This window comes from Cuculus canorus, chromosome 4 (genome assembly GCF_017976375.1).
Source record: "Cuculus canorus isolate bCucCan1 chromosome 4, bCucCan1.pri, whole genome shotgun sequence".
Classification (NCBI taxonomy): Eukaryota; Metazoa; Chordata; class Aves; order Cuculiformes; family Cuculidae; genus Cuculus; species Cuculus canorus.
Window position 1 is genome coordinate 77,414,405 of NC_071404.1, and position 27,281 is coordinate 77,441,685.

General features: G+C 48.8%; 3 protein-coding genes across 8 annotated transcripts in view; all 3 read left to right on the plus strand.

Moving 5' to 3' along the window:
• Positions 1–4,903, plus strand: part of PURG (purine rich element binding protein G) — a 29,248-nt gene extending 24,345 nt beyond the window's left edge. Inside the window, exons 3-4 of one of the 4 annotated variants that reach the window (XR_008449623.1) lie at positions 2,477–3,356; positions 3,747–4,903. Coding sequence is in view for 1 of the 4 variants with exons in the window: in XM_054065185.1 (XP_053921160.1) it covers positions 2,477–2,507 (31 nt within the window). In the remaining 3 variants the exon portion in view is untranslated. Of the gene's footprint in view, positions 1–2,476 lie in introns of all 4 variants that reach the window. The other 3 variants (XR_008449624.1, XR_008449625.1, XM_054065185.1) reach the window with 3 other exon arrangements.
• Positions 4,904–6,442: 1,539 nt separating this feature from the next.
• On the plus strand, positions 6,443–20,610 carry PPP2CB (protein phosphatase 2 catalytic subunit beta). Its single transcript, XM_009566147.2, has 7 exons — positions 6,443–6,665; positions 15,443–15,652; positions 15,898–16,071; positions 16,606–16,695; positions 18,176–18,337; positions 19,167–19,285; positions 19,893–20,610. Exons 1-7 carry the CDS (start codon positions 6,564–6,566, stop codon positions 19,963–19,965), a joined length of 930 nt encoding a protein of 309 aa, XP_009564442.1. The 5' UTR covers positions 6,443–6,563; the 3' UTR covers positions 19,966–20,610.
• A 10-nt stretch (positions 20,611–20,620) lies between these two features.
• On the plus strand, positions 20,621–25,372 carry GSR (glutathione-disulfide reductase). 3 transcript variants are annotated; one of them, XM_054065460.1, is made up of 13 exons: positions 20,705–20,890; positions 21,431–21,457; positions 21,731–21,819; positions 22,206–22,275; positions 22,449–22,596; positions 22,712–22,766; positions 22,840–22,939; positions 23,481–23,567; positions 23,727–23,888; positions 24,102–24,213; positions 24,295–24,426; positions 24,629–24,762; positions 24,970–25,296. In XM_054065460.1, exons 1-13 carry the CDS (start codon positions 20,756–20,758, stop codon positions 25,117–25,119), a joined length of 1,401 nt encoding a protein of 466 aa, XP_053921435.1. In that variant the 5' UTR covers positions 20,705–20,755; the 3' UTR covers positions 25,120–25,296. The 3 variants fall into 3 exon arrangements, with proteins under 3 accessions (XP_053921436.1, XP_053921435.1, XP_053921437.1); XM_054065461.1 differs by lacking the exon at positions 24,295–24,426 and having other exon boundaries at positions 20,621–20,890; positions 24,970–25,372; XM_054065462.1 differs by lacking the exons at positions 20,705–20,890; positions 21,431–21,457 and adding an exon at positions 20,945–21,390.
• Positions 25,373–27,281: the final 1,909 nt, after the last annotated feature.

Here is a 27,281-nt window from a genome sequence, read left to right on the forward strand (position 1 = left end):
CACAGCACCTCTCGTTCTGGAAGGACCTTTTAGGTGGAAAAAAGGCTCTTGTAGGGATTTTTAGTCATTTGGGTTTTAAGATAGCTCATGGGAAGCGCATTGTAATGGCACACAGGCGATGTTTTACCGACCTTTTCTTTTACTCCAAGAGAGACTTTTTAATTTGCTTCGATAATTTAGATTTCTTTTCCTTGGAAGTCTTCTTGGACCCAGGCAAATGCCCTTAAAATGAATCAATTTTATCGAAACGAGTTGTGCATTGCAGGAAGCAGTCTCAAAACACACACAAACCCATGCACCTACCTGCGTGTATGTGCGTGTGTGTGTGTGTATACATATAGATAATTATATTATCTCCCAAACTGTTCCTTTTGGGGGGGGGGGGGGGGTTGGCTTATTTGTTAGGTTTGTTTCCCCCAGTTCCCCCAGAATATTAACCAAAAGGTGTTTGAAAGTCATGGCATGAAAACTCCTAAATGTAAACCTGAGTACCTTGTGATGCTAATTAACAGTTTTTTTCTGGAACTTTATGTGATGCTTAATATTTTCCTTAGGAAGTTTTGTTTCATGTTAGCTCATTGTTCTGGAGGATGTTGGTCCTACTGGCATTAAACTAATGGAAATAAAATGCATGTGTTACAAGTGTAGAAACGGTGAAGAATTAAGTGTGAACTTAACTGTACGATGCTGATTCTGTTTTCAAACAATCTGTTTTGCTGTTCAATAGTCGACATATGGAAATGCCAATGTACTGTAATTCAGCACTTTTCCAATGGACCCTGTTCTCACTACGCCCAAGGCAAGACGTGGGTATGGCTTTGGGGCCATCTGTACGCAACCTCTGGACCCTTTCTGCATGTTTTGGCACTAGAATTGGACAGGGGAAAACTCAGTTTTGAGGTTTTGTTATCGCTTCGGCGGCTGGTGTGGGGCAGAGAGGTGATGGCTCTCCATTTCCCTGGCCAAACCAGGACAATTTGGGTGAAGATCTTGCTAGGGGTAGATCGACCAATAGCATCCCAGTCCCCCGGTGCATCCGCCTGGATCCGGATGGGCTCTCTGAACTGGGGTGAGACAGAGTGGTGCCTGAAAAGCAGCAGAGGCAATTTACAGACCCTGAAATGAAAAGGCAGAAGGGTTAAACTACCAGCCACCCGCCTCTGGCCCAAAGCCTCCTTTCCTAGTGTTAACAGGGTGCAAAGTGTTACTTGTCATGTACTGTACTGAAAGGGTTAATTGATCAGTGGCTGTATTGTACTGTATGAAAACTCATTAATTGCCTTGTATTGTTTCTAATGGACTGTACCATGTCCCCCCTCCTGCAGGCTCCCAGCCTGTCCCCAGGTTTTCTAATGACGCATGTCATCAGTTAGGTCCTCCAAACTCTCTGGTGCTAACTCTTCCGTATCCGATGGTGCTTCTGCGGACACTAACTGACGACATGCCGATCCAGAGCTTGAAGTTCACAACATCTTTCTTGTCTGTTTGTATGAAGTCGAGACACATACACCCCCCCTTCACAAAAAAAAAAAAAATTTATAAACTTGAATTTGTCTCAAAGCATCATTGACAATCTAATGTTTTCTATGTCTGCTTTTATTTGGGTTGGCTTTTCTAGAAAGCAGCACGCCAGCACCTTCACACCAGGAGGGGATTTAATCCTATTCACGCTGTGGCAGCTCCTCTGGCATCCGAACTGAGCTGCTCCCTTGCTGGCTTTTCAGATGTAGCCACGGGAGATCGATCCATCAGGAGCCAGCAAGGAAGAGGACATGGAGGTGCTTTCAAAGATGTCCAATCCTAAAAAGCACTTGGCATCACTGTGACCACCCCATGCGTACACAGGTGGTAGGTGGGCACCGAGAGTCTTGGAGGGAGTGAACCTGCCCCTTCCTTTGAGGTGAGAATTGGCTTTTTATGAGAACAAAGGCAGAAAACTGGAATCAAGGGGAGTCAGAGCTCCCAAAGGCACCTCCATCTCCTCCTGGCATCGCTCATCTCCGCTGGCAAAGAAGCTGCCTCCTGAGCCTGAGGTTTTACAGGTGACACACACCTCAGATGGTGTGAATAGGCTCATCCCCTTCCAATCCCCCCACAAAGCGAGCTGCTTTTTGGACAAAATAAAATCTGACTATATTTTATATGGATTTGAAAACAAAGTCTGATATTTACCCCCGTTCTCAACTGAATTTGCATATTGTTGTTTGCCACGATATTTGTTCTGTCTTAAAATAAATTTGCTTACTTGTGTAGTCTTAACTGTCTGCTCGGATTCTTATCATGGGATTTATTGCCACTCTGAGATGCCTACACGGCGGCTCTCTTTTGGGTGCTTTCTATGAAGGCAAGAAGGAAATCTTTCTGCCCAGGAGGGGAAATAATTTCAGCCGTGATTCAGTCTATAAATGTGTCTCTCTCGGTTATCTCGCATTCATCTCCCCAGGGCTTTTCAATTTGACGTCCTTTTTTTCCCCAGTCTTTCATCAACAGACCCTTCTATCCAGTAAGGGTGCGACAGAGGAACAGCCGTGCTTCAGCTCGCTTAATTTAAGAAATTAAATTGTTCCTAAGCATTTCTTGAGGGTAAGTCATTTCCGATGCTGGTATTTTGCATTTGAAAATGAAGGGATTTATGGCAAGGAGCTCGCTGAGAGCAATGAGCAGCCGAAAGCAGTGGGCATCAGCATTGAACGCATCGCTCTTACAGCACATTGCATTAGCGGGAAGTTGGCATCAGTCACTGGAGACATCACGGCGGAAGGCAGTGCCCTCAAAAGGCTGGAAAACTGATTTGCACACGCGTTTCCAGGGACATAATCAAATCAGCCAGCAAGTTCAATAAAGGGAGTAAGCAAATATTCCAGATTTGTGTGCGTTTGGAAACAAAACCTGTTGCAATACTGTAAGGTCTTGAGGGTTTCCCCCCGCTAAAAAAATGCTCTTTTTTGAATAAAAATGTTGCAGACTGCTGCAGGAGGGCATTTTATATTCCCTTAAAGACCTGTCTGTGTCCAAAGCGAACGTTTCAGGGGAGCTTGTGCAAGAGCTTGGGCTGCCACCCTTCCTTCTCATCAGAAACTGTCCCTGTGCATCTGTTACAGCCACAGTCCATTTTCAGTGCTTCATCCCCTCTCCAGGCACCACCACCCCTCTCTTTACCTCTGTCCTGCCCTCTGACCTCTCTCCAGCTTTTTTTCCCAGTTTATCAGTGTTTTGTAGATGTTTCCAGCTGCTCTCACAGTACAAGCAGGTCTGCCTATGGTGATGGATGCTGGCATGTGAAGGAGGGAGCAGAGATGAATCCTGTGGGGAGAAGCTGGGAACAAGAAGCCCAGCTTTGTGGAAGGTGCTTTCAGGTACGTTTGCCTTCCATCCTTACTAAAAATGCAGTGTTTGCACCAAGAAAAACTTGGGGAAAATGGCTCATTTTGTGAGGAAGACTGTTGACCACATGGAGTTTGTCTATGCCAGGGCAGGGCACTCAGTTCTCTCGCTGTCCATCCACCAAATGCTGAGGAACAGGAGGAAAATTCACCACTGCAAAATAAGGGGGGCTGTGGCAGCTGATCTGCTCAGCAGCCAAGGAGGGATTGGCGGGTGTCAGATCTCAGCCTGTGACCTCCTCTCTCGCCCACTGTGGAGCAGAGATGCACGCCATCTTCTGCACAGATAAAGCTTTACACGCTTCAACCATCACCAAGCTCTGCATCTTGACTCCCGTTTCTTAACCATGTCCTTCCTCTCAGTCCACCCAGGGACCTTGGAGGACATGGCCAGCAGTGATGACAGCGTGATTCAGAAGGGACCCCAAAGGTATGCTTCACACTTACACGACCCTCCGGTTTTTTTGCAGAGCGGAGGATGTGCTGTGGTTTTCCTGTCCTACAGGCTCGCAGCCAACATCCAGATCGCAGCGCCACAGGCTCCTGCATTCATTAATATTCTCTCGGCGAGACTGTTTGGTTTTCCCTGCTGGAGGAGTCTGCTGAACATCCCTTGTTGCTGCCTGGCGAGCAACTCCCCAAGCTCTGTCCCTGCCAATCCTTTGCAGGGAAATCCGTGCCTCTTCCCGAGAGTTCACTCTTTCACTAAACCATGTTGGGTTGATGCGAGGACAGTCCTGGTTCAGGCTGCAACAGCTGTAGGTGTGAGGTATTGCCAGTCCTTCGCTGACACGGGGGAGAGGACCCAATGTCTTGGATCGATACTCAAGAAACCTTTTTAGTTCCTGATAAGAATCCAAGAGAAATATAGCTTTCTGTTTAGGCTTTTCCTATCAAATATCTTAATGGCACTAAGGAATCAGTAAATAGACATTCCTTACCGAAGTGTATGCATCCGTATCTATCTGGATATATATGTATCCATATAGAGGGATAGAAGGGCTCGTAATTACTAGACAGTTGTTTCCAATCTAAAACTTAGGATAATAATCAACTTATTAGTTAGCAAGTACATAACTAACTATCTTAACTAGCTTGCTGACAGCTCTTTAATGCTGTTCTCTGATTTTGCTGCAAGCCTGAGTGTACATGGTGTTTCTCCCAGCAAGAGTGGTGTTAAGACTTCTATGTTAACACATGGCCTTCTTCCCGATTTTGTCTTCTCATAACAATGACGAAGCCTTAAACATTTGAAAGACATAAATAAAAGCCACTCAGCATTTCTTTTAATGCTGCATCATAACCTCCTGAGGCCCAGGATGCACTTTTTTTGTCAGTTTTGGGATGCTTTTTACAGGGATTGTCAGTCTCCCTTGTGCTCTGTAGTTACATGGTATGTGCTGTCCTTGGGAAGTTCTCGGGTGGAAAGATTTATTGTCTGCTGCCACGCTGGAGGTTTCACCTTATCCCAGGGCCGTTCAGTTCTCTGTTGCAGTGCCACAAATCCAAGCAATTCAGTTAAAAATAACCTGCTGGAGACAAATAAAACAACGAGGTGTATGCAAACGGTTCCAATGGGCAATCTTTAAGAGTAGCTACAAAATTGGGTTGGTTTTATATATTTATATTTATATATATTGGTCCCTTTTACTTTGCTAAATGTATTTTTAGTTGGCAAGGTCGCTTCAGGGATGTGATGTTTTTAACCCTTGAATTTCCTCCTTCACATCAGGGTCAAGTCCACAAGTCCAGCTGGTTTACCCAGCTGGGTTTAAGGAAACTTTGGTGTTCTTGGTAGAAGAAGCCCCACACAGCCCAAACAGATCTTCAGCCATCCTCGGCTGTTCCCTCTGACATGAAAAAAATCCACTGCTGGGACTTTACTCACCTTATTCTGCTAAAAACCCCAGGGGAATTTCCCACTGGTGATCTCTTAAAATCCTGGTCCTCACTGCCTGGGCCAGGAACTTGAGTATACCCAGCACTCCAGACCTTAGCAATGTAGTCACCATAGTTATTAAGGTTTTATCACAGTACATTCCACGTTCTGGTGTAGTGGGGACAGTACAGCAAATCAAAACTTAGAATCATAGAATAGTTAGGGTTGGAAAGGACCTTAAAAGATCATCCAGTTCCAACTCCTCTGCCATGGGCAGGGACATCCCACTAGATCAGGCTGCCCAAGGCCCATCCAACCTGGCCGTGAAAACTTGCAGAAGACCAAATGAAGAGCTGGGTTCGCTGATGAAGATAAAAATGTTTGCAGGTCAGTTGCAATTTAGGGCTAACTGTGAGGCGAATCAGGATCCAGACTCTAAGCAAATATTCCCACTAAGAGGACAGGCTGAGAGAGTTGGGCTTGTTCAGTCTGGAGAAGGCTACAGGGAGACCTTAGAGCAGCTTCCAGTACTGAAAGGGGCTCCAGGAAAGTTAGGGAGGGGGTGCTCTCGATCAGGGAGGGCAGGGATGGGATGTTGGGGAACAGTTTTCAGCTCAGAGAGGAGAGATTTGAATTATGAGGAAATATTTTACTGTGAGGTTGCCCAGAGCAGCCGTGGCTGCCCCATCCCTGGAGGGGTTCCAGGCCAGGTTGGATGGGGCTTGGAGCCCCTGATCCAGTGGGAGGTGTCTCTGCCCATGGCAGGGGGTGGGACTGGGTGGGCTTTGGGGTCCCTTCCGACCCAGCCCGCTCGCTGACCCTCAGCCCTTCTTCGCAGAGCTGCTCCCAACCCACTCCCCGTTCAGCGTGCGTTTGTGCCGGGATTGCCCTGACCCAGGCGCAGGCTCCTGGCCCGGCTCAGGCCCCCCCCGGTGCCGGGACCCGGGCTCTCCCGCCCCATGGCGGGCAACAGCAGCCACCCCGCCACGGCGAGGGGCAGGCCCGGAAACGGGCTGGGAGTAGCCATAGACACACGGTGAGCGTGGTCACGTGATGTGGGCGTGGCCATCAGTGCGCGGTGGGCGGGGAGTCACGGTGAGGTGGGCGTGGCCAAAGATGGGTGGGTGGGCCGGAAGTGCAGGCAGAGGGTCTGGTGTCACGTGGGGTGGGCGTGGCCGGAATTGCGCAGCGCGGGAGCGGAGGGGAGTGGGGGGGCCGCCATTACGCGGTAGCGGGCCTGGGCTCCCGAGTGAGGCAGCGGCGTTAACGCGGGCCCGGGCCTCGCGGGCCCCGACCCGGCCATGGAGGAGAAGGGTTTCGCCAAGGAGCTGGATCAGTGGATCGAGCAGCTGAACGAGTGCCGGCAGCTCAGCGAGAGCCAGGTCCGCAGCCTCTGCGAGAAGGTGAGCGTGCGCCCGGGGGGCGAGGCCTTGGGGCTGAGGCGGGCCCGAGGGGACGCTGTGACAGCGGCAGTGCCGGCACATCAGCTTCCTGAGACTCGTGGAGTTTTTCAAAGCCAGCACCCGGTCAGGACTGGCGATATGAGGAGTGAGCTCCATCCATCGTGTGCAGCGAGGCACGAGCTGGGACAGGGTAGATTTTCCACTTAACGTGCACATGTATGAATTCTCCCAGAAATCTTGCGCCTATTCTGTTACCTTGCGAGTTTTAATGTTATTATGAACGTCACAACAGGCAGGTCTCTTGCTGATTTGGAGCTTTGGAGCCTGACCTTGCATTTGAGATGGGAAAAGGCTGCAAACAGAGTGGATCACAGCAGATCCCTCTGTTCAGCCCAGACCACGCTAAATACAAATCATTATCATCTCCAAAGAAAGAGCAGTGTCTGGAAAAACTGCTTGAAAGAAACCATGGTGTCAGAGGGACATTCTGTCCCTTACAGTAATACACTTCCTTGGATGAACTTAATTCTGCCTTAGCGTAAATAAAAAATATTCCAGTTTTCGTAATAGTAAATGCTTCTTGTATTAGCTGTGGTGGGGAAACTGCTTGCTTCTCCTCACCTTGCTCACCTTGAGATCATCCTGCTGCCTGTGTTATACCTGAGGGAGATTTTTCTCTTGGATACAGTGACAGGAGATTTCTGGCACCAAAAATGCCATGGTTAGAAGTCTTCTTCACACATACATCCCCTCGATAGTATTTTTACTTTACCTTTTGGCTTTAGGTTCATCTAATTTGAAGGGGTGGTGTGTGCAGGGAGAAGCGTGTTCTGTCTTTCAGGGGCCTCATAATGCTCTTCTCCCTCATCCAGCCTCTCTTTTCTTTCCCACTTTTTCTTTTCTTATCCCATGCTGGAGCTATCTGTTTTATGACTCTCTAGACCCACCATTTCCAAGGGAGTGTGGTGAGAAGGGCTGGTGCTGCAGCAAGGGGTGAGAACACATGTGTTTTGAAGAGTGAGTTAGAGTGTTGTAGCCACATGCGGAAAAGTCAACCCTATATCAGTGAGGGAACCTTCTGACAGCTGATGTGTAATCTAGGAAAGCAGGATAAGAGATGAGCCGTGGCGCCGACCTAAACAGAGGCTTACAGGCTGCTGAGGGAGACCAAAATAGAAGGAGAAATGATTGGATAGAGGGCACCGTTGCTGTTTCAGACTGTGGTTTGGACAGTCCTTCAGCAGATTCCTGCTTGGACTTGTTTATTGTAGACTGTCAAGAGCCATTTTTTTTTTTCCATCAAGAGAGCACACTCTTGACTTGTGTTGGATTTAATCCGAGAAGTTAAATAGCGCTGTGCGAACGCTCCCTCAGTGCTGCAATCTGTGACTGAATTAGGGTTTTCTTTGGACTTGACTAGATGTGGCAGTTAAAGAATTCAAGTGATAACAAAGGTAGTAACAAAGAGTATTCTTTCTGTTCACTTCATAGCAGAGACGATTGGTGTACATCAGGTAGTCCACAGAAGCTCTGGCTTCCTTTCCTGGATGAATTGATAATTGTCACATGGAGAGGGTAGAGTAGTTAAGTTTGGTGCTCCGTTAGCATCATATTGCTGACAGTAGGCATGGCATTGTCACCTGCATGTCTCGCTTGATTCTCTCAGAAGTGGATAATCTCACAAGTGGAACATCTCTTCTGATACCCGCACATGGCAACACATTTTGGGCAGTGATTAAAAATCTTGGTGCTGGCCAAGAAGATGCAACTCTTTTTTCTGTCAGAGCCTCAGTAGACTGTAGCAGGGATAAGATGTGAATGGTAGAGAGGGTCTGTGCTCCAGCCTTGTAATGTGCCAGAGTGCTTAATGGAATCCTAGGAGCCATTTGTTTGAACGCCATAGGCAGAGGCTGTGCAGCTGCATCTCACATCCTGGTTTCAGTTTTGGGCCCCTCACTACAAGAAGGATGTTGAGGAACTGGAGTGTGTCCAGAGAAGGGCAACAGAGCTGTTGAAGGGTCTGGAGCAAAAGGGGTTATGAGGAGCAGCTGAGAGACCTGGGGCGTTTAATCTGGAGAAGAGGAGGCTGAGAGGAGACCTTGTCACTCTCCACTGCTCCTTGCAAGGAGGTTGTAGCATTGTGGGCGTTGGTCTCTTCCCCCAAGTAACAAATGATAGGACAAGAGGAAATGGCCTCAAGTTGTGCCAGGGCAGGTTTAGATTGGATATTAGGGAAAATTTCTTTACTGAAACAGTGGTAAGGCTGCCCAGGGCAGTGGTGGAGTCACCATCTCTGGAGGGGTTCAAAAAACGTGTAGAGATGGCACTTTGGGACATGGTTTAGATGGCCTGGTGGGGTTGGGCTGATGGTTGGAATGGATGAGCTTAGAGGTCGTTTCCAAGCTTAATGGTTGTGACTCTGTGACTCCAGGCCTTGATTTCACCAGTGGTCCTCACATCTAGTTAGCCCCCACCCAGCCTCTGTTTTCTTTCCCCTTTTCCCATTTTTTATCCCAAGCTGGACCTGTCCATTTGTCTTGTGACTTTCTTCAGAGCTCCATGGCTTGAAGAGCAGATATGTTTTGAAGAGTGAGTAAGAGCTCTTTGTGGCTGTGCTGTCTACTGCGTGAGGCCCAGCTAATAAGCCTGAAAGAATTTATTAGTGTGATCTGTGCCTTGCTCCACGCATTACTGGTTGGGAACTGCTGTTCCAACCAGCAAGCTGTTACAGAAGACCATCCCCGTTCTTCTCCGTCTGCGTTTTTTAATTAAGGAGCTGCTGCGTTTGGAAAAGCTGGAGGACAGTGCCAGCAGATTGTGGCTGTACAGGACTCGCACAGTGAATAGGGAGAGCACAGCATTGCAGCTGGAGGCAGAGAGGGTGTTTGTCCTCCAGGTGACAGGTAGGAACCCTGAACCCGTGGTGCATGGTGTGAAACAGATGTCATCTCTCACAGCCCCTCGTTCTCAAGGAGTGCTGGCAACTGGTGGGAATGTCTTGGGTGTGAAACAAGTATTCTGTGATGCTCTCGCCTGGCTTTATTAAGTTTGTGGGGAGTGGTGTTATCAGATGGCTGGTAGTGGAAAGGAGCTTACAGAAACTTCTGGGTGCTTTGGGTGTGAAGCAACCCTGACAGAAAACTGGTTTAATTTGTTTCCTTGAGATAATATTTGGAGAAACCATTTCCAACCCTGTCTCCTTTCTTAGCACTCCCTTTTGTGTGACTAATTTTTAAGCACAACAGTACCTCTTGCCTCAGATTTAAATTTGGGGCAGTAAAAAAAAAAAAAAAAAAAAAGTTTAAATCAAAATAAAGCGGAGGGGGAATCCAAAGAATCACATCTCAGATTGGCCTGTGTGGGTCATTCCTGCTTTTAGTTGCTGGCATAATGCACAGTAATGAGGGAAAGATTGGATGTAGGTTGGGTTGATGAAAGCATGCCAACTTATTGTGTGCTCTGAAAGCTGTTGAAATGTGCACCTGTAAAAGTCAGCGTTCTGTCTTCACCTGCCCAGTTACAACATCATTTTGGCAGCTAATCAGTCTTGTATTCTTCATGTAGTTAATCAAGATGTCATTTCAAGACAACTTGAGAACGCTTATTCCCCGTTCTGCTGGTCTTTAAAATGAAATGTAGCTAAAATCATGCAGACATTTAAAGCATAATAGAAGGACAAACAGTTATGATCAATGCTGGAACTTGTAGATGCGAGAAATGTTCCAGCATGCTGGGGAAATGTGCGCTCGATGTCTTGCCTCCCAAACTACTCCTCTTAACATCATGATCTTGGACTCTCTTCGTGGTGGAAGGATGTTAAAACCTTTATCCACTCTCATTAAAAAGGCGGTGGTTTTAAAATTGTTAACTTGGGTACTGACAGCAGGGTAGCACTGGCTGTATTGACTGCTTTTGAACTTCCTTGGGTTTTTCGACAACTACAGGTAGGCTAACAGGCCAAGAAGTTGGATTCATTTAATGAGAAGCACTCCCAAGTTTGGACATGGAAGTCTCAGAATGTTTTAAAGTTCAAGTCTGGTCAACAAATGAATTTTGGTGCAGGTGAGGGAGTGGAGAACCATCCTGCTTCTCCCAAGGAAAAGGGTTTTTCTCTGAGGAGATAAAATGGGATATGAAAGAAGGGAAATAAAGGCTGTCTCCTAAAGTAAACACAGGCAAGCAACCACCCATGTCCATCTCTCTCGTTGCAGCTTCTGTTTTCTCCCCTTGTTCTTTGGGGGTGCAAGAAGGGTTACAGTCGTGTTGCTGTGAGCAGCTTGAGAGCTTTGTGTTGTGAAGTGGTGGGAGGAGAAAGATTCTAATCACAAATGAAGATGTGCATTTCTTCTGCGGGTATTGAATGGTAATTGTAAGCTGATTCTTCAAGCTGAGTGGCAGGAGCCAGTTGATGCTGTAGGGAGTTTTGCAGGTACTGGCACATACCTGACCTGTGATGCTTCTGCCCTCCGAGATCATTTCACCTAAGAATAATTTTAGCAGAATGATTTAGCAAGCTCTTCTGTACTAATTGGTGAAATTAGTATGAGTGATGGAGCCAAGTAGCATCCTGGACGTGGTTCAAACCATGAAATTCCAAGTGTTGAGTTGAGTTGTGGCCAGGAACATTTCATCTTCCCAGTGATGATGCTTATCCCGGGGTGTGCTGGCCCAGGAACCTCTAGGAGCAATGTGCAAGGAGACCTTGACAGTCCCTCTTGCTGTTGATGCTCCAAGGTGTCATCTGCAGCTTCTCAGGGGCAAGAAGGGTCCGTCCTTCTGGCTTCCGTCTCATTTAGGGAGAAACTAGCTTTTTCTTGTTCAGGCCAAGCTCTTTGAGCTTTTAATATTCTCAGCACACTTGTTGACGTAGGAGTTTGATCTGTTGCAGCTGGTGGAATGATGGTTCAGTTGAATTTTGATCAGAAACTGCATGGCTGGGTTCCTGAAGTAAGAGCCTCTTCGGGTCAAACTGAGCTCATGATGCAGTAAACGGATCTTCCAGGAGTAGCTGAGTTTCTGTGCTTTCAGAGGATCTCGTGTGCAAAGCAGGTGCCAGGCGTCTTTGTTTTTCTCTAGAGAAACCACAGTGCTGGAAATCCCCTCACCTATGGAATCGGACTAGACAATTATCACAGACAAATCTGAATGGCATGATAGTTGATGTGGATTTGATTGTTAGGCCTCTCTCAGAGGGATTAGCCTCCTGGTGGTCTTGATGGTAGTCTTGAAGCCAGTGTGGCATCTCAAGTTTCAGAGCAGCTCACTAACAGGTTGCGTTAAAGCCCTCAGACCGCTCGGTTTCCTCTTGTAAAGACAACGTGGTGAATTATTGGGACATGCGTTCTCCAGCATCCCTCTACATGGATTGAGGACTGGACAGCAGATGCGCTTGTGTTCCAGTGTAGAGCATTGATCTACAGAATGTAAAACTGGGAAAGAGAAAGCAGTTGAAATGATGGGCAAGCTCCCCGCCAACCAATAGTCTACTCTTCAAAGTAATTTTGAGGACAGGCATGGTAACAATTACATGTAATGGAGGTTCATTCAGTAAAAATAACTAAAAGCTGCTGCTTTTTAGTCTGACCTGGATATAGTTTTCATTCAAAACATTTGGGACACGGGCCTAGGAAAGCTGATAATGTTAGTTGCCATTTTCTTAAACTGTGGTATCTTAAATGTGTCTTTAAGTCATAGTCAACAGCCTTCTCAAGTAAGTAGAGGATGATAACAACTTGCTTGCATCAGAGTATTTTATCCCTGTTTTGTGATGGTGCTTTTGTTGTTTTAAGTCATTTGACTTGAGCATTATCTCTGCATAGCACAGCGTGCAGGCAGAGTGCACTGGTCAGTTGCTGCTTTTCTAGGGTGTTTCTAGTGATGCTTAAGGTCTTGTTCTGCATGAGAGAGTCATGTGAGGGCAAACTTCAGTGGCCAGCCAAGCTCAGCGCCCAAGCCTGATCTGAACCAGCTCTGCAGTGTTAAACCGACAGACTTAATCTGTTAATGTGCATATAGGTTTGTCTACATAGTAAGCTAAAATAGGCTGCACAGCAACAGCTGGTAGGCAGCTTAGGAAGCTGCTGCTCTTCAGCTGCTAGCTCCTCCTTTCTCCTGAGGGGAGCATCTAGATTCTCCCAGTATCAAAATTTTGGGGTTCATGCTGGCCCGTCTTCCTGGGATGCATTTAACCTGAGTATTTTCACCCTACTACTGTGCAAAAGGAGCATTTCACTGTTGCCTGTGCTGCTTTCCCTGTACATGTTTTTAGGATGGGTGCATGGGTTTTCTGAGCAGATCAGAGAGGAGAGTGGTTGAGACACTGGTGAGTATACGTGATAGCCAGTGTCCTGCCTCCCCAGAGGCCTGACGGAAGCACATTTCTTGTTATGCGTCTGGGAAGGGAGCAGTGTGTACGATACGAAAAGGCAGAAAATACCTCACATTTTGTGGCTAAGTTGGCTCCAGCTTACAACAAAACCCCATCTGTTGCTTTGTATAAAAGTCAGAATGCACTGAGCTGCTGTTTTGTGGCTCTGCATTATAGCTTTCTCTCACAGAGGGCAGAGGCTCTCAAAAGGCACTATAGATGCCTTTAAAGATAGCTGAACAGAGTTGAGCGGTGCTATTGAGCTCAAAGATACAACGCAGTGAGCAGTTTCCAATCAATTTAGAACTGCAAGGTGGACCCATGTCATCGAGCCCGTGTGCAGGACGTGTCTTTGAGGGTCAGGGTCACATCCCTCAGGTTACATACCATGCAAGGGGCACGCTAGATGCTGTCCAAGCTATTCACTGCTCAGGTTTTGGTTATTCTTTCAAAATATATGCTTTTCGCTAGAAGAAGCAAGGCAGCTAACATTGGAATGTTAGCACAGGCATCCTTGCTGAGGGTATCCTCGGTAAGCAGCTTCTTCCTGGTAGCAGCAGGTGGTAACTCCTTCGTACTGAGCTAAGTGACTTGACACTGAAGAGCCAGATCATCGCCTGCTGGTGGCTGTTCAGCACCTGTGATCTTTCATACCTTTTGTCCAGTTCGGACTGAGCCTATCTGTGGGTGTTCTCCATGCCTCCAATGTGCCTGGAGTGCTGATCTGCATCAGTTGACGAGCTGGAGGCAGCAAAACAGACGTGGTATTTGATAGCGATAATAAGTTAATGCAGATAAGCTATATTACATGGCTGTAATTAGCAGAGTAACTGCTGGGTGTAGAGAAAAAGATGACTAAATATGGGGATGCCATCTCTCCATCTGTGGTCATTTTGTTGCCAGCTGGTTACGGCCAGGGAAGCTGGTTGTTGCACAGTATGTATAAATTGCCTTTGCCTTTCCAGTTGTATGTGATCTGCTGTTAGAAGTTGTTAAACTGTCATGCTTGGAAGATGATTGGAAATCTGGCAGGCAAGAAGTGCTCTGGGCGAGAGAAGTGCCTCTTGATTTGCAGTGATGTTCTGGGCTGGGTTAGTGAAGTGAAGCCTAGGAATACTTGTTTTCCTTGGTAGCTCAAGCAGGAAAAAGAAGTAGCCACCTCTGAAAGGGAAATGGATTTCTAAGTTCGCAAGTGTTCTGGGAATGTGCAGAGAAAATTGTCTTTCCTGACATACAGCTCCAGTCATCTTGTACTCACTGCAATGCAATCTGAAAGTGTAGCACCTCCGGGGAGATGGGACAGCCCCGTCAACTGCCGGCACTGGTACTCGCCTTCGTTATTGTTTGGCAGAGAACGCGGCTCAGCTCATCTGGGGCCATAAGCGATTGCCCAGCGTTTCTGCCAGACGAACTGCTTTGCCACGTGCAGCCCTTCTTAACTTCATCTCTGCTCTGCAATCACACGGTGAACTGGCTTTTTTGATGTGGAACAAACATGGTGTTGCGTGGCATGGACCCGCTGCTACAAAATCCCGGTCTTGGGAGAGCACTTAAGGTTTATGGGTGTGCAGCAACCAGAGGAAGCCTGAGGGATCCCAGAGGAGAAAGGCAGCGAGGAGCAGCTGTCAGAGCTGGCAGAAGAGTTGCTACAGCCTGCTGCTGTGTTGCCAGCAAAGGTGGCAACATGAACAGTTCCACATGGCTGCGTGGGATTGAGAACAATCCGTTGAGCAGCTGGGATGGTAGTCAGACTGAAATGTGGCAGGAGGGAGTCTGGCAGTAAGTGCATCATTGCAAGTCAGATGACTTCTATAGCAAGTCTAGGAGGTCATAGTTTTCTTACTAGTGTAAGTATCAAATAATATACCTAGCTTTTTGCCAGCTTTTGTAAATCAGGTTGTTCGGAAAGCCATAGTAGGTGCCTGGGTGATGTGTCAAAATCAGTATGTTAAAAAAAAAAATCAGTTGTGCTTAGGAACATAATGTCTGCCCATGATGCTAAAGAAGCTTATTGGAGTAGTACTTTGTCTTGGCCGCACTTGAGAAATGTTTGGAAGCAGCACAGTGAGTGAACCCTATCAGTGATGGAAGTGCAGGTCTTTACACTGCTTCGTTTCAGGGGAGGCTGCGAATTGACTTGTTTAGCTACGTCTTTGAATTTGTTTGTCGGTTCTTGTGGTACAATAGATCTTAATGATGTGACTTCACAGTAGCAAACTTGCTTTTCTGTTTGCTGCGGGGATTTGTAGGATGCACTTTGCCTTTCTTACCTAAGACACTGGTTTTCCAGGAGTCAGCTTGAGCCACCGCAGTGAAATTGTGTTTCCAGTCAGAAGCAATGGAGTAACATCTGCATCTGTTTACAGAGGAGCTTCCTACTTTTTTGACCTAAATGTGTTTCTCTTGCTAGGCTAAAGAAATTCTTACAAAAGAATCAAATGTGCAAGAGGTACGTTGCCCTGTCACCGTCTGTGGGGATGTCCACGGTCAATTCCACGACCTTATGGAACTCTTTAGAATCGGTGGGAAGTCTCCAGACACAAATTACCTGTTCATGGGAGACTACGTGGACAGAGGCTATTACTCCGTGGAAACAGTCACTCTTCTAGTAGCATTAAAGGTATGGTATGACATAATTTCTACAGCAGCCTTTGCAAAACTGCATTTTTGAGGAGGTTTGAAAGAATTGCCTTTCCCATTGCCACCACTGTTGGTGTGAGCAACGCAGGTGTAAACTGAAATGCGTTGAATGTACTATTCTATAGCAGCTGAACACTCGACTGCCGTTTGAAATGTTATGTTACTGTTTCTTTCCATACTGATGGTACAGTTCTTGTGTTAAAGAACAGTTTTCTTTGTCAATAGGTGCGTTACCCAGAGCGCATCACAATACTGAGGGGCAATCACGAAAGCAGACAAATTACACAAGTGTATGGCTTTTACGATGAATGTCTGCGAAAGTATGGCAACGCCAACGTCTGGAAGTATTTCACAGATCTGTTTGATTATCTTCCACTTACAGCTCTAGTAGATGGCCAGGTAAGCCTTGGAAAAAGGAAAACACTGTTTGATAGAGTTATGCGGACTGCGTTGTCTGACCTCTACATGAACAGACTCAAAAAACCTTCCTTGACTTGTGATCTTAATTTTTTTAAAGCCTGGCAACTTATTGTGGGTTGAGGAAGAATTTACTGAGGTATTAATACAAATTGATGGTGCAGGAAGGCTTTTGATTCTGCTGCCAGAGGAATGGCAGGGTATTGCAGGTATGGTTTGTTACAAATGACTGCTCGACAAGTGGAGATCCCCTCATTAGTTGAGGTGTGGCTGTGAGGCAAGATATACTTGAAGTGGAAGGCATGGTGTCGTTGCTGTCGCTCAGAGCTCTATGCAAGGTGCAGCCTTTTAGCTTTGTTTCCTTCTGCAGGAATTAAATTTGGTTTCTGTGCTGCAGGAGTGACACAACTGTAATTGAAAAAGAATGATAACAGAGTTAAAAATGGCTGTTTCTGCAGTCAGTCTTCCTGTAACAATATGCACTGAATGGATTGCTCTTTGTTTTTACCGCAACAGATATTCTGTCTCCATGGTGGCCTCTCTCCATCCATAGATACACTGGATCATATCAGGGCTCTGGACCGCCTGCAGGAAGTTCCACATGAGGTAACCAGAAATGGAATTCATCATAAGCTTAAATATCAGTGGAAAATACAAATGTAGCCTCATATCAAAATCCATTTACACAGTGAGACACATGGTCACACAGCAGATTAGTGCCTTTCTGAGAACTAGAGCAGATGAATGTACACTTGGGCAAAACATACACAAGTCAATGTGCTTTGGTTACAGCAATCCACAAAAGGAGAGCTCTGGGGGTTTCACAGCTGTTTTTCACAGAATTACTGGATTGTTTTGCCTGGCACACTGACTCTAAAGGATGATATTTGGCAGGGGAAGGTGTTTACTACCTTCAGCCTCATTACAGACTTGCTTGTGAACAGGCAGCCACCACATAAGACTGTGTTGTGTCACCATTCCTCCTCCCTGGCCAGTCATTTCTTCTGTGGTGCTTTCAGGGAGGGCTGAGATCAGGACTGAAAAAGCCACCTTCTGAGCACCCAGGGTGGTAAATGACTCCTCTATGTCGAGTGGCTGCGTCTTACCAATGGGCTTAAACCTTCCCTGATTAAAATGAACTGCCTGTCCTGCAACATCTTTGGTGCCACAGCAAGAACAATGCAGCAAAGTCTACCTGAGGCTTCAAAAAACCAGAAGTGAGATGTGTAATTCACTGCCAGAGTCGGGGCTGCCTGGTGTGACATCTACCTGTAGTTGGGTATAAGGATTCTCTTGTTGCTCTGGGGTTTTCCCAGCTCTGCATATCTGCATGCTGAAATCCAGCTGTCCTCAGGAGCTCCACATGTTTTGGGTGTGATCCCTCCCGCAGAGCTCCCCTGGGTGGGAAGCAGCAGGAGGCTTGGATAGACACTAAAGTGTCTTTGCTGCCCTTTAAGAGCTCAGTGAGAGAAAAGCTGCTGAGCTGCTTCTGTGACCCTTGGAAAGTGTACGCCAGGATATTTTTGAGTAAGTCCAACAATATGCTGTTTAGGAGAGGAAATAAAATTATAAATACCCTGCCAGAAGGGCTGCTGGAGGTTTTGACAGCAGTATCTGGAACGGTTCATTCGTAGCCTCCTATGGGTCATTTTCCTGTCCTTAATTCCTTGCAACTTGGCTGCACCAATGAACCCATCGTGCATCCTTGGATGTGCACACCTTCTCACATGGCTTTTATTATTAGACTGAGAGTTGGGAGTGAGAACAGGGATCTGCTCCCTGTGTCTTTGCATCTCTGACTAGTTGAGGTGAAATAGTAAGTGGTGTATGTGGAAGAGGAGATGGGAACAGCTCTCTGCTTGCGTGGACTCCTCTCAGTCAACCGTGTACGTGTTCATTTCTTTGGGAAGGATGCCGACTGATAAAGTGAGCAATGAGCCATTATTATGCGTGTTAAATAAACTCAGGTGTGTTGTGCAGAGAAGGATGTGCCGTCAGTCTTCTTACTCTCAATAAACTATATTTTAAATCTGTTTGGGGTTTTTTTTGCTAGTGATCTAATGCAGAACACTTCATCTCTTTCAAGGGTCCTATGTGTGATCTGTTATGGTCGGATCCAGATGATCGTGGCGGCTGGGGTATATCTCCACGTGGTGCTGGCTACACCTTTGGGCAAGACATTTCTGAAACATTTAACCATGCCAATGGTCTCACACTGGTCTCCCGTGCTCACCAACTGGTCATGGAGGTAGGGCAAGCGCTCTGCTAGCTGGGGCTAACAAAACATGGTGCAATTCTCATCTCCTCTGTAAGATCTTCCATTGATTGGGTGCCCATAAGCTGACAACAAGATGTTGTGCAAATAAACACCAAAGAGTCATGCATAAGCAACAAGGAACAGAAAATAATGTGCTTTGACCTGCAATGTAAGCAAGGGGGTGTTCTGCCCTTTCACTCTGCTACTGAAAAATCGCCAAAGGGACACGGTCATACTCCATTTGTAGAAGTAATAATCTCCTTACAGGCTGACTGCTCTACTTAGACTGCTGCCACGTTAAACAGGCCATCCTATAATACTCGGCAGTCAGATGCAACAGGGATTAAGCCGTAATTTTGGCTGTTGATAGGCTATTCTTGGATGTCTTGCTGGAAAAATGCCTGGTGGGTCAATGGAGCAGATGTATTTTTAAAATCTAATTCAAGTAGATCCCACCAGTAGTACTCTGTGTCAGAAGTCACTTGCATCCAGCAGGCAAATCCTCATTTATGGTGGATGAAAGCTGAAGGCATGCCTAAAAATCTCTAGGTTTCTTTGCAATGCAATCCGTAATTTGTGTATAAAACGGATAAACACAGGAGTGAGGAGTGGCTAATGAGGGGTCAAAGCTGGTTTTGTTGTGTCACGACCGCTTGTTCTTGCGGCAGAACACAGCTTTTAAAGTAAAATAGTGTCAGTTGGAAATAACTTGGGAGAAGTCTACAGTTTCACAAATGCCTTGGATCATTTCAGGCCGCAAGAGGAACTTGGGATGGGCTGAGGTTTGAGGTTTAACAGAGACCTTCTCTTTTTCCGGCAGGGTTATAACTGGTGCCACGACCGAAATGTGGTTACCATTTTCAGTGCACCCAATTACTGCTATCGTTGTGGGAACCAGGCTGCTATCATGGAACTAGATGACACTTTAAAATATTCCTTGTGAGTAACCTGGCTCAGGTTGTTCTCTCTTCCTAACCGTTCTTATTGTGAGGAATGTCTGATCCTTTCTCTTTTGTGAAAAGCCAGCTCAGACCACTCTGGAGTTAACATTGTGTGCTCTCCCTGCAAGGAATATCTAAAAATAAGCAGTGATTTTAAGCTCTTAAAAGCTTCTCTTGGGTACTGCTTTATCTCCAACTCTCCAGAGAGCCAGGAAGAGAAGCTTCTGTGTTTTCTTAATCCCTCTGTTGCCCAAGCTCAATGGAGAGAGTAAAGACATATTGATTTTGGTATTTATTTTTATTTTTGATAGCACCAGGCTTTGTAAAGGGAAGTGAGACAGTCTGAACTTCGCATTCAGCTGAGCCCATGCCAAAGTAGCGATGGGTCGCTGGCTGCTTGGTGGCATTCACTCTGCAAGCAGCATTTTGACCAACTGATGAGTTTTGTCTCCCATGGATGCTCAGTTTGGGACCTGGGACATTTTACATGGAAGCAGCTGGACTGAGTAAAGCAATAGCAGCAGGAGGGCAAGTCTAGTGTTTATTGTGGCATTAAAAAATACCTTGTGGAGGAGAGAAAAATGATCTCATTTTCTTCCCTGCAGCCTCCAGTTTGACCCAGCACCTCGCCGTGGAGAGCCTCACGTTACCCGCCGTACCCCAGACTACTTCCTATAAACCTCCCCTAACCTTTGTAGAAGGAAATACACCCGGCATTTTAAGAGTGACAACATTTACACGTTTCTGTAAGAAATCGGGGTTCGTCTCAACGCAGAAATCCCCACCATGGACCAAAATGTGCCATACAGAGGGCGAAGAGCGCTTAGCACAACTTGAGACTGAATTCCTTACAACACTATGTCTATCCTATCCCCATCGGTCCGATGGTCGGTTTGCCTGCTGTGTTTGTAGTCATTGTTTTTCTCTTGGACTGCTCAGAGAGGGAACGGTAACGCTAATAACATTTCCATCTCCTTTGCCGCTTCTCGGTCAGTTTTTAGTTCTAGTGTTTAACTGGCATGAGTTACGATTTTTTGAGGGAAATGCACACTAACTTCTTCCCCCAGCCCTGTCTTTATTTCATGGAGAGACCGATCCACTTAACTGGAGAAAGGAAGGAATTCCTGCTTGGGAGTATGTTGTCATAACACAGATAAAAGCGTTCCCTTTTTCGCTTGGTTCCCATTCTATGTTGCTCCTGCTTTTTATTTTTGTTATTTTTCCCCCCCCTCCTTCTCCCCTTTGTATATTTTTCCCCGGAAGTGCTTGCAATCCTCCTGGCTGTACCTGAAACAATAAACTTGCCCTTTGTCAGCCCCAAAACGTGGTGCAAGTGCTGGGCTGGGAGGGGGCCAGAGGGCAGAGCCCGAGGGGGCGTGGTCTAGTTAAGGGGCGTGGTATCGGAAGGTTTTAATAAGCGCGTTACGCGGGGGCGTGGTCTTGCGCCGGAGGGGCGTGGCCTGGTGCGATGGCGGCGGCGGTGGGGGCGTACGAGCTGCTGGTGCTGGGCGGCGGGTCCGGAGGGCTGGCGGGTGCCCGGCGGGCCGCGGAGCTGGGGGCCCGAGTCGCCCTGGTGGAGCCCCTTCGTTTCGGAGGCACCTGCGTGAGTCCGGCGGTGGGGTTGGCTTCGGTCCTGCGGGGGTTTGCTTGCTGTCCTCGGAGGGTGTTGGTGCTTCCCAGGGATGCTGGGGTGTTCCCGGGGCTGGCGGGACTGGCTGCGGCACGTAACAGGCAGAAAAAGCTTCTGTCTTCCTTTAACGAGCCAGGGCTGCGCTGTAATTCTGTGTTTTACGTGCCTTCCCCCTGAAAGAGTTGCCATCCTTCAGCCAGAAGCGCGGGAAAGGAGTGGCAAACTCCACTCTCCTAGAAAATCTCTTTTAAGATGGAAAAAAAGACCCCTTGTGTTTGAAACCACGAAGCTTCCGTGTTCTCCTTTAAGGAAGTGAGGGATAACAGGCAAACCACAAGACCGTGAGGCGCCCGAGGCTGTTACAGCTCTCTTTTGGCAAAAACCTCAATCCTGCTTTTATTTTCCCAGGCAGAGAGCGGGATTCGGTACTGGCCTGACATGAGATGCTCCCCAGAGCATTGTTTTATAAAAAAGTAAGCCTTAACACTGAGACTTGCTCTTATTTCCTTCTAGGTCAATGTTGGGTGTGTACCGAAGAAGGTAAGGGTGCTTTTGCCACCGGCTTCAGCAGCGCCTCTGTCAGGGGTGTGGGTGCCAGCTGGATTCCAGGGAGGTGCTGGCATGGGATGTGGAGAGGAGGAAGCAGGAAGGAAGCAGGGGCTTAGAGCGTATTGAGCCAACGAGATGCCATGAAGCACTCAGACTTTTGTCTTGTTGGCTGCTCCAGGCAGTGAGGAGGCATTGGGAAACGTGGCAGGGGTTTTCCTAAATTGAACCAGCCTTCCCAAGCTGACTTGTGGTTTGTGTGTGCAGGTGATGTGGAATGCAGCAGTCCATGCTGAGTTCATCCACGACCACGCTGACTACGGCTTCGAAACACCCAGTGTCAAGTTCAGCTGGAGGTAAGTATGGGAAGAGCTGGTTGGAAACAAGCATCTCCTGCTGGATGTCCCACCAGGAGCAGCCATAGGTCAGTGCCTGTGGTTCGTTGTGCATCCTGAAGGCATCTCTTTCCACTTCGAGGCTTCTTTTAGGTGGATGCTGAGATAGTTGTGCAAACAGGATTCCAGCTGTATTTTGGAAGTGAGTGGTAGCAAACCAGCTATGTGAAGAGATTGTGGAAAAGAGGGATTAAGGGAAGGCAGGCACAAAACCCTCACTTTGGTGGAGAAGGCTGCTGTCAGTTGGGTAACTTGGAGCCCCACATTTCAAAGGGATTGAATTGGTTTTCGCTGAGCTCGGTGGGTTCATTCGCTCGTGGTGACAATAAACATTCGCTCTGTTCCAGAACCATTAAAGAGAAGCGTGACGCTTACGTGAGGCGCTTGAACGAGATCTATGAGAGTAACCTGAAAAAGGTGAGTATGCATTTATCCCCCGAGCTCAGGGAGGGAACGGGCTCTGCTAGATTTTTGGCCACCTTATCTAGCCTTAATGAGCATCCTTTTCTTTAACTGTGCAAATCCTGGCACTGTTAGCTGGCTCCCACACCTTCTCCAGCTGTTAATCCCATAATTGTTGCTCCTGTAAGGCTCACATCGACATCATTCGGGGCTATGGAAGGTTCACTGCCGATCCTGAGCCTACTGTCGAAGTGAATGGGAAAAAGTACACGGCTCCTCACATCCTTATAGCTACGGGTGGACGCCCATCCGTCCCTCCTGACAGCAAAGTTCCTGGTGAGCTTGACAAAATTCCCCGGGCTGCCTGGAGAGAGATCCGCCAAAGCCAGGCAGGTTTGGGGAGGTGGGAAGCAGGGACGGTGAGGGGTGCAAAAGGGGCTCTGTTTTGCAGGTGCCAGCCTGGGGATCACCAGCGACGGCTTCTTTGAGCTGGAGGAGCTGCCCAGGTAAGGCAAGGCTCACACCGTCAGCTGCCGCTGGCTCCGCTCACCTGCCCACGGTCTCATCCCTCCTCTGCAGGCGCAGCGTTATTGTTGGTGCTGGCTACATCGCAGTGGAAATCGCAGGGATCCTTTCCACGCTGGGCTCCAAGTCCTCTCTGCTGATCCGCCAGGACAAGGTAGGGACACTAGCCGGTCGCTGAATCCCAGCCTCCTGGGGCAGCTGCTGTTGGAGCAGAATGGATGTGTGGGGGGTGCTTTCTGCTTTGTTGGAGCAGAATGGATGTGGGGGGGTTATTTTCTGCTTGTCAGCCCCCTTGAGCTTGTAAAGGAGGGTCCGAGACAGCACAAGATCAGGAGGTGGAAGTGGCATTAGGTTGGTGTAAGGGGATGGGTGAGGGCAGAGGAGTTGTTTCTGGGTGAGAGGAAGGGTGTTGGTGTGCTGCCAGCAGCATTTCAGCAGCACCGGCCCACTCACCCAGCATTTCTGGAGGTGTGCGTGCCACTGCACCCGTTTCCTTGAGATTTATTTCAAGTCATGACTTGAAAGAATTAAAAAAACACTGTTAGAGGGAAAACAAACTGAAGAGAACTTTATAATTCACCAGAAGTTCTCCAAAGATCCCTGGGCCTGGGTGGGGCATGAGCACAGGGTGGATGGCGCTGTCAGGCAACGTCTTAGCCTTCGGCCCCTCGTCTGACTCTTGGCTCCCTGCCTAGGTCCTGAGGACCTTTGACTGCATGATCAGCTCAAACTGCACCCAGGAGCTGGAGAACACTGGGGTGGACGTCTGGAAGCACACACAGGTAGGAATGTGCAGGGCAGCCCAGCGGCTTGTCCCATCCCTCCTGGTGTGTGAGGCTGGAGGAAAAGCCTCTGGTTTGGGCACAGCTGGCCCTGTGGTGCAGTTGCAAGGCAAAAGCCATCGGCACCTTCTGTCCTCTGGCTTTTGTTATTCCCCACAGGTCAAGACGATCACCAGATCTCCCCAGGGGCTGCTGGATGTGACAGTGATCTCCTCAGTGCCCGGCCACAAGCCAGCGGAGGGAGTAATCAGGGATGTGGACTGCCTGCTGTGGGCTATTGGACGGGAGCCCAACACCGAGCAGCTTTGCTTGGATCAAGTGGTAAGATGGCAGCATGTATACTGGCAGGTGTCCAGGGGGTCCCCTGCGTCTTTGGGGGTGCCACGGGTCTCTGGAACTTGCCATGGGATGGTGTTCCCACTGCATGCTCCCAGCTGGGAACACAGCGACTGTAGGCACAGATCGCCCGTGGGCATCCGTGGCAGCGTGTCTTGGCTGGGACACGTGCTCAAGCAGCTACCATTACCGTGGCAGGGCGTGCAGGTAGATGCCAAGGGCCACGTGGTGGTGGACGAGTACCAGAACACCACCAGGAAAGGGATCTATGCTGTCGGGGACGTCTGTGGGAGAGCCCTCCTCACCCCAGGTACCGCTGCCAGACCCCTGTCTCCGCAGCCCCTCATGCCTGCATTGTGTCCTGGCTCAGGCTCCCCATCCCTCCCTGCAGTGGCCATTGCGGCTGGCAGAAAGCTGGCGCACAGGCTTTTTGAGGCCAAGGAGGACTCCAGGCTGGACTACCATGACATCCCCACTGTGGTCTTCAGCCACCCACCCATTGGCACCGTGGGCCTTACCGAAGGTGGGGATGGGCAGGGCATGGGGGCGGGGGGCAAAGAACTGGGGATATTGTGGCTCAGAGCTGCTGGTTTGATGCTCTGGGAAAGGATTTGATCTCCAGCAAGCAGTCTGAGCCTTGCAAAATGCATTTTGACTCCCTCTTTATAAATGCCTCGCGTATGTGGTTCATCCGCTTGACCTATGTGCCATGTCTTCTGCTGCAGATGAAGCCGTGGCCACACACGGAAGGGAGAACGTGAAGATCTACAGCACGTCTTTCACCCCCATGTACTACGCCGTCACCAAGAGGAAGGTGAAGTGTGTGATGAAGCTGGTGTGTGCTGGCAAGGAAGAGAAGGTACATGGTGGGGAGCAGGGTGGACAACTGGATGCTACAAAGGGTTGGGGACCACAGCTGGCTGTCCTCTTATCCCTCTGTGGTTGGCTCTGACCTGTCCAGACGGGGTTTTGAGCTGGAATCCAGCTCCTCCAGCACCAGGCCTGATGTTCAGCCTGAATTATGCTGGTTCTGGGTCCCATCTGGTTTCTCGCTTATTCCCCAAAGGTGGTGGGATTGCACATGCAAGGGCTGGGCTGTGATGAAATGCTGCAGGGCTTTGCCGTGGCCATCAAAATGGGGGCCACCAAGGCTGACTTGGACAACACTGTCGCCATTCATCCCACTTCTGCCGAAGAGTTGGTGACACTGCGCTGAGGCGGTGGGTGCAGGCAGCCCCAGGGATGGCAGCCGCAGCTTTTTATATCTATTAAAAAATGCCTTAATGTCAGGTGGTCGCTCCAGAGCGTGCCTGCAAAATCAGCGTGGCTTGCTTTGGAATGGACAATAAATACAGTGATGCTGGCAAGTCTCTGTCTTTCTGTTTGTGGTGACTGTCTTCCACCGTGCCCAGCGTGGAGGGTGGTGGTGTGGTCCCTCGGCACAGCTTGGAGGAATGCTCCCAGTGTCCAGGCTCCTCCTCTGCTGACCCCGACACCAGCTGGGCTCTGTCCTCTCCTCATGGGGGTGGATGCATCAGCATCACTATTGGACATTGGATCATGGGATCATGGGGAGCTGCTGGACTGACCCTGCTGCATCCCAGGGGCTTCCGGATCCCCTCTGTTTGCCCCGTTGCTATCTGCTCTTCTTGGCTGCTAGAAGTACTTTTATTTCATGCAAATTATTTATCTCCGAGATCAAAACCTCCCTGAAATGTAAGCAGAAGGTAAGAGCCCGTTCCCTGGGGTCTCCTCAGGGAGGGAACTGGGATCGGGATTGGGACCAGGGTGGGATGGGCAGTGGGAAGGGGGCACTGTGACCCCTGCACCCCTGCTCACCCCAAGAGGTTTGCCCACGGTGTCCTCGGTGCCACTGGGCCCCAGCATATGGGATAGCTGCTATTTCCCCTCTCTGACTGCTGCCTTAGTGCTTGGAGGGACAGAATCCCCTACAAAGTGTGTGGGTTTGGGGGTTAAAAAGAGACTAAGTCCTGCATTTGGTGGGGTCAGAAACAGACACAAAGTCCTGCATTTGTGGAGTGTGAAACCAGGGTGACCTGGGCTGAAAAAGAGACTAAGTCCTGCATTTGGTGGGGTCAGAAACAGACACAAAGTCCTGCATTTGTGGAGTGTGAAACCAGGGTCACCTGGGCTGAAAAAGAGACTAAGTCCTGCTTTTGGGGCTCAGAAATGGACACCAAGTCCTGTGCTTTGTGGAAACCTGGGGCACCTGGGCCGTTTCAGGGCTGGAAAACAGAGACTAAGTCCTGTGTTTGGGGCGGTTTAGCAACAGACACTAAGTCCTGCATTTGTGGAGTGTGAAAACAGGGTCACCTGGGCTGAAAAAAGAGACTAAGTCCTGTGTTTGGGGCTCCGAAACAGACACCAAGTCCTGTGCTTTGGGTGTGTGAAACCAGGGACACCTGGGCAGTTTCAGGGCTGGAGAACAGAGACTAAGTCCTGCATTTGGAGGGGTCACAAACAGACACCAAGTCCTGTGTTAGAGACTCAGGAGCAGGCACAAAGTCCTGCATTTGTAGAGTGTGAAACCAGTTTCAGGACTGAAAAAGAGACTAAGTCCAGCGTTTGGGGGCTCAGGCACAGACACAGAGTCCTGTGCTTTGGGGGGGGGGGGGCGTGAAACCAGGGCACCTGGGCACTTTTAGGGCTGGGAAACTGAGACTAAGTCCTGCATTTCGGGGGTCAGAATCAGACACAAAGTCCTGTGCTTTGGGGTGCAGGAACAAACACCAAGTCCTCCTATTGTGGAGTGTAAAACCAGGATCACCTGGGCAGTTTTAGGGTTGGGAAACTGAGACTAAGTCCTGCCTTTGGGGGGTCAGAAACAGACACTAAGTCCTGTTGGGGCATGCAAAACTAGGATCACCTGGGCTGTTTCAGGGCTGAAAAACAGAGACAAAGTCCTGCATTTGTGGAGTGTGAAACCAGTCACCTGGGCAGCTTTTCAGCTGGAGAAGAGAGACCAAATCCCCCATTTGGGGGCTCAAAAACCCACACACGCACATCTAGCCTTGAAGCCAGGCTCACCTGCGTCGGATTAGGACTCAAAAACACAGACCAAGTCAAGGGTTCCGTGCTTCGAAGACAGAGCCCAAACCACGGCTGCCAAGACTCGGCACAGGGCTGCGTCCAGGGCGAGCCGCAGCTCACCGGGCCGGAGCCAGGGCTCAGAAACCGACCCAGCCCCGGTCCCCAGGCGCTCCTCGGGAGCGGCCGCAGTGCCGGAAGCCGGACTTGACCTGGGGTGCGCGGGGCCGCCGGCACCCGTCCCGCGGAACCAGCCCCGCGAAACCCGGCGGGGCTGTGGGCAAGAGCAGGAGACAACGCGGGGCCGCGGCCAGTGGGGCCGGCTCGGCA

Coding starts and splice junctions, on each gene's coding strand:
- PPP2CB (XM_009566147.2), top strand. CDS start 6,564: ATGGAGGAGAAGGGTTTCGCCAAGGAGCTGGATCAGTGGATCGAGCAG. Junction 6,666..15,442: donor TCCGCAGCCTCTGCGAGAAG/GTGAGCGTGCGC, acceptor TTCTCTTGCTAG/GCTAAAGAAATTCTTACAAA. Junction 18,338..19,166: donor CTCACCAACTGGTCATGGAG/GTAGGGCAAGCG, acceptor TTTTTCCGGCAG/GGTTATAACTGGTGCCACGA.
- GSR (XM_054065460.1), top strand. CDS start 20,756: ATGGCGGCGGCGGTGGGGGCGTACGAGCTGCTGGTGCTGGGCGGCGGG. Junction 21,820..22,205: donor AGTGTCAAGTTCAGCTGGAG/GTAAGTATGGGA, acceptor GCTCTGTTCCAG/AACCATTAAAGAGAAGCGTG. Junction 24,763..24,969: donor GTGCTGGCAAGGAAGAGAAG/GTACATGGTGGG, acceptor TATTCCCCAAAG/GTGGTGGGATTGCACATGCA.